This window comes from Sinocyclocheilus grahami, unplaced genomic scaffold (assembly GCF_001515645.1).
Source record: "Sinocyclocheilus grahami isolate Dianchi unplaced genomic scaffold, SAMN03320097.WGS_v1.1 scaffold266.1, whole genome shotgun sequence".
Taxonomy (NCBI): Eukaryota; Metazoa; Chordata; class Actinopteri; order Cypriniformes; family Cyprinidae; genus Sinocyclocheilus; species Sinocyclocheilus grahami.
Window position 1 is genome coordinate 1,241,790 of NW_015505445.1, and position 5,484 is coordinate 1,247,273.

General features: G+C 37.9%; 1 protein-coding gene across 1 annotated transcript; it reads left to right on the plus strand.

The window, feature by feature from the left end:
- Positions 1 to 950: 950 nt before the first annotated feature.
- LOC107599432 (myoD family inhibitor domain-containing protein-like) lies at positions 951 to 5,484 on the plus strand. The gene is made up of 3 exons (XM_016291013.1): positions 951 to 1,023; positions 3,002 to 3,172; positions 5,228 to 5,484. The coding sequence occupies exons 1-3, from the start codon at positions 951 to 953 to the stop codon at positions 5,482 to 5,484; spliced, it is 501 nt and encodes a 166-aa protein (XP_016146499.1).

A 5,484-nucleotide genomic window follows, 5' to 3' on the forward strand; every position in this document is an offset into this window, starting at 1 on the left:
CCTTCTTTCTTTGCGTGCACATTTGGGCGGCATTATGCAAAATATTTCCACATAGTGATGTAGATATGTGGGGGCGTGTTAGAACGAGCCGTTTTAGGGGGGCGTGGCAAAGTCTTAACTTTGATAAAGAATATCTCTTTGGTTTTGAGACTTTATTCTTTGCAACTTCAGGGATCTTATCTATGCACAATCAGCTTGTAACACTCCAAAGAGAAAGGAAAACTTGAAAACGCATCATATGACCCCTTTAAAGCGACAGACGCGCGTGCGCTTAGAATAAACAGACGATATCGTTCGCTGGTGTGGACGCTAATATCGTTATCTTTATAGTTATCGTTCTTGATGTGAACGGGGCTTAACTGTGGAAAAAGTGCGACATCTTCTAGAAACCTCAGCATCAAATATGCATATGAAGACGTGTTTGAACATGAATAATGAGATCTACCACTAAATGAATCACCTCTGAATGACAAAACTTCGAAAACGCTACGTTACGTTGTGTTTTAGCCGCCAGGCAATTGACGTCACGACGTCATCGCTAGACTTGGGTGTGACACACCTGTCAATCAAAGTCGCTTCTCTCTCTAAACCAGCGGTGACGACTAGCGGGAGGGTGAGAGAAACGAAATCCTCCCATCTGCTTTGATGACAGTATGCTTCTGTAATCTTCAATCTCACCAACTTTCTTTATAACTAATCATTAGTAAAATAGCGACGTACAGCTTTATCTGCTTAAGTGCGATAGGAATATGTGTTTGTGTTGCTGAAGGCGTGTCGCGCATCTGTGTTAGTATGCTTAAATCTCTCATGGGATGTCTTGATATTGCCGTCACTAAGATAACTGTATATCAATGGTAAGTTTTCATACACAGCTTTAGCAGTGTCTTTGTACTTTTTTCATAAATCGGACTTTGATATGACAATTGTTTTGATATCACACTGTAAGACAGATGGCTGGACAAAACTCGGAAATCGAGCTTGATTTGATCAAAACTGGCGAGAGAAGCTCTTTGGTAAAAGCTGGTAAGTTAAATAAAAACCAACATGCTCCCATAATTGTCTAACACACTGAAACGATTTTGGTTTGGTGCATGACATATTGAGAATAATTTTTTCTCACTCATTTTGAGATGGTTATTGATTGAAGGATGCAACAGTGCATTAGCTTTCACAGCAGTTAGAAATAGGCGAATCCTGTCCCCTGTCTTGATGGATCTGTTTTTGTCCTTTTTTTTCACTGTGACTATCCCTTTCCCCATCCTGTAAATCCCTCCAAATTGTAGTTTTTATGATGGTGTGATATACTCAAATAAGGGTAGACTGGGGCTAGTTGTCACACTGTTTATTACTCCATAGATCCCCACATTTATATATCAGAAAGATTTGTATTAGAGATCATATCATGCATAAAATGGTTATGCCTGACAGCTGTGATTGTGAACAGCTGATAATGGCACACCTGAGAATCTGCTCATTTCGAAGCTGCTGTTTAAACCCTGCGATTGTTTTGTCGAAGAGCATGCGCTCTCCTGTAATAAAACACGAAAGATTAATCTTCTACATCTGTCATATCATGACACGTTCACTTCACAAAGCGAGAACACAGTGAAGAAACCACAGAACTTTCTGGAGAAACAATTCGTTATCCCCTTTTCTAAATTATTCAATCTGCGGGAGAGAGAGAGAGAGAGAGAAGAAAAAAGGCCAATACAGCCCAAAGCCATTTTCATTTGTCTTTCCCCTTCTCTTTTTTATTTTGGACTAACAATGCAGATTCCTCTACGGAAAATATGTCCCGTGTGTTAATTAATCATAAGACATTAAATGTTAAATAAAGAGAGAGAAGCACAATGAATAATTCATTTGGGATAGGTGGAAGAAAAAATAAACAAGGTAGGTAGTGCAGCCAAAGCAATGATTCATTAATAGTTTGCATTCAGATCTGGCAGATTCATTATTGAATGATTTCTGGGCTCACAGTGAAAGCACGGGAACACATCTCCGCATGTTTTCTAGACAGGCCTTGATAAACATTGCTTCAGGATGAAAGAACTTTTGAAATGAGAACTGACATGGTGGATTAGAGAACATTGATTCTTCTGCATATATAATGGCGGATTTGTTACTGACAGAGATGTTTAGAGTATTTAAAAGTGATGTATTTGAGCACTGCAAAAATTACATTTCTCCTTTGACCAGTTGAATGTGCAGAGACAAATATATAAGTAAGCTTTCCAAAACTGTGTAAAAAAAAAAGTGGCTCTGTGGCACTTTCAAAACATTGCTGTTTGTATGAGTCGATTGACGAAATGTTGGCTTCTGGCTCAGACAACGGCATGAGTTTGGGATGTGAATATAGAGTGCAATAGTACCCGCCCACTTTTTCCCTTTCAGTTTTCCCTCAGGGATTTTTCAAAAGTCTTTGTTAAAGAGTTATAAGCCATGAAACAAACCAACCAGTTATGGGGGGACATTACAAACTTTGATTTGAAGCTAAAAAGACTATGTACTTAATGGCTTTAATGAGGATTGCGAATGTGGAACCTGTGTGGAACCATTATTTATTCTACACTCTTACAGTGAAAGTGAATGGGGACCAGGGCAGTGAAGATCCAAAAAGGACAAAAAAAATTTAATTTCCCCATACAACTCTGACACTATTTTCAAACTCTTCTGAAGTCACGTCATAGAGGAAAATAAATGTATGTCATTATTTACTGGAAATCCTGTCTTGAAAACATGGTCCACGACCCCTTTCACTTTAATTATATGGATATTCTGCTATAAAAATCTCCTTTTTTGTTATTTGGAAGAAAGAAAGACGTACAGGTTTTAAAATGATGACAGAATTTAATTTTTTAGCTGACTTGTTCCTTTTATGCTTTAGAGGATTTGTATAATCTCACTTACTAAGTGAGTGTAAATCAACCATATCTTGCTCAATATGCATAAGTGTAAACATGCAGATTATTCAAAAACTCTTTCTCTTTTGCAGTGATGGAGGTATCCAGCACAGCACCTGGGAGGCTCTCGCCAATTCCTGAGCTGGATCCCTGGGAGAGAGAAGCAGAAACAGGCTCTACAGAATTCACGTACTCCTTATGCTCAGTGGACAGGTACAGCACTGCCTCCTCCTCCAGCAGCTCCCTATCTGACTCCCAGGAGAGAGGAGGTGAGTCACGCATCATCACACCTGGGTTTGCGGATTGGCCAGCTTCCTCATTCCCAGACCACCATAGTACCCAAAAGTGCTCTAATGAATAATAATTACAACATGAACTGCCACGGCGAATTGTCTTGGATTAAAATTCCAACTACTAATTTTCTCTCAAATGAGCGCTGGATTTATATTTATTTTGTTTAAAAAAATATCCTTAGATTTTTTTTTTTTATATAAATTTGAATTTATGTGTTGCCACAAGCATATAATTATGCATTTTTTAAATGGTAAATTATTCAAATCTATCTATAATTGAAAATGAAAACTAAGGAAAAGCATGTGATTTTAGAGCTGTCTACATCAGTTGAATAACTGAATTAAGCAGCACATTCGATTAAGCTTACTTATAGAGATCAATGATTAAAGCCATGCGCAGAGAACTCTTGTGCGTGACTATTATGATTCAACAGCTTTTTCAATATGAAATTAATTAGAACAATATATTTCCCCTCATTCAGCCGGTAGGTTCAGATGAGTTAATGTGCAGTCATTATGTCATAGTGTCGAGGTTTACACATGTAACAGTGTAGTAGTGGTGTCTCATTTCTTAGGGGAATATTTTCAAGGTATGTGAATGGGTATAAAATAGAATTGGGATTGGGCTTAAATCTTGAAAGCCCCATTTGAAGCTTGGTTTATTTATTTCTTTTTTACACAAAACCCTGGGCTGTGTGGAAACATTTCTTAAAAACAGACCATCACATTAAGTCGACTACACTAAAGTCAAAGTTTGATTCTGTGTCATCCCCCTGTTTATGTAATCACCTGAAAGTGCCTGGAAGGGAAAAACACCTATACAGATGGATGATAATTGATTACATCTCCACACAGCTCTATTCCTTCTCTCTTTGGAAGGAAAAGGTGGTTCAGTAAATTATGCATGTGTACAGAAGTGCTAGGGAGCTGGGAGGCTTTTAAACTGTTGTATACAAGAGGTGCGGACAGACTCCAGGTCATTAAGGGCCTTTAAGTGTCTATCCCCATCAGCCGAGATCTCAAGGTAAGCGTTTTCAAAGAGGCGTTTAGGTTCAATAACATATGTAACACTCTATGGGCTTTTTAAGCTATTGGCATGATGGTGCCGTGTCATTCTGAGCTTTTCTGACATCATTCACTTTTGTGCTTTTTGACGTATTATGTGACAGTAAAAGCATGTGTGTTAGGCAGATGTGATCAATTCAGTTCTAAATGGATGCATGTTGTGATGCACTGACTGTAGTATAAACAGTAGTTATAAAGCCTGTCTGTTAATGTTTCAAATTAATTCAAAACGTTTCAGCAATATCATATCTTAGCTCTGCAAGAGACGGGCACTCAAAAGCATTTTTTTCCCCCAATGCAGTTTCTTTGTACATTACAGATGTTTAAGGGTGTTTCTTCAACTATGGACACTTTGGCCCTGTATAAACTCTTAAAAAACACATTTCTCTCGCTAGTTTATTTAATTTTCGCATTAACAATATCCAGTGATTTATATACATGTGTCACAGGAGAATTCTGTCATTTTTGTCATATTTCAGAGATTTTCTTCGTATTATGCATTTTGTTTGATAGCATGCGGTGATGGAAATAAACAGCAGTGGAAATTACATTTTAAACATTTTTAGCCGTTTCTTTTGATTTGCTAATGATAATTTTATAGTTAGCATTTTGTGAATAAGCACACACAATTCCATTTTTTGCATAATCTAATTTTTGCCTGAAACCCTTGGAAGTTGGAACATAAAAGTACTAGTATTTTACACTATAGGGATTTTTCAGAAGTCTTTGTCAAAGAGGCAAAGTTGTGAACCAAACCAACCATGTATGATGTGAACTACATCGCAAACTTTGATTTGAAGCAAAAAAGTATTTGAAAATCAGACAAAAAGACAAATGTACAAGACTGTGTGCTTTGATGAAGGAAAGAACTACAATACCATGAAGCATTATGAACGACATAATAATACATTTTGCATTCCCTTTTGACTGTCCACAATCCCATGATTTCTTATTCTTTTTGTTCAGAGCTCTGTGCCGGGATTGTGCTGAATTGTCTCTTCTGCCGATTCTACGACTTGTTCCTTATGCTTCCCGAAACATGCGAGCGAGCTGCTATCTCCATCTGCCCTGCCTACATGCTTTTCTCACCACCCGCGGAACCTGCATACAATAACAGCTGGAACTGCAGTTGTGATTTAGACTGTGGCCTTATGGATGCCTGCCATGAAACAGGGGAATGTCTTGAACTAGCGATGGAAATTTCTGAGGTTTGCTTTCACTGA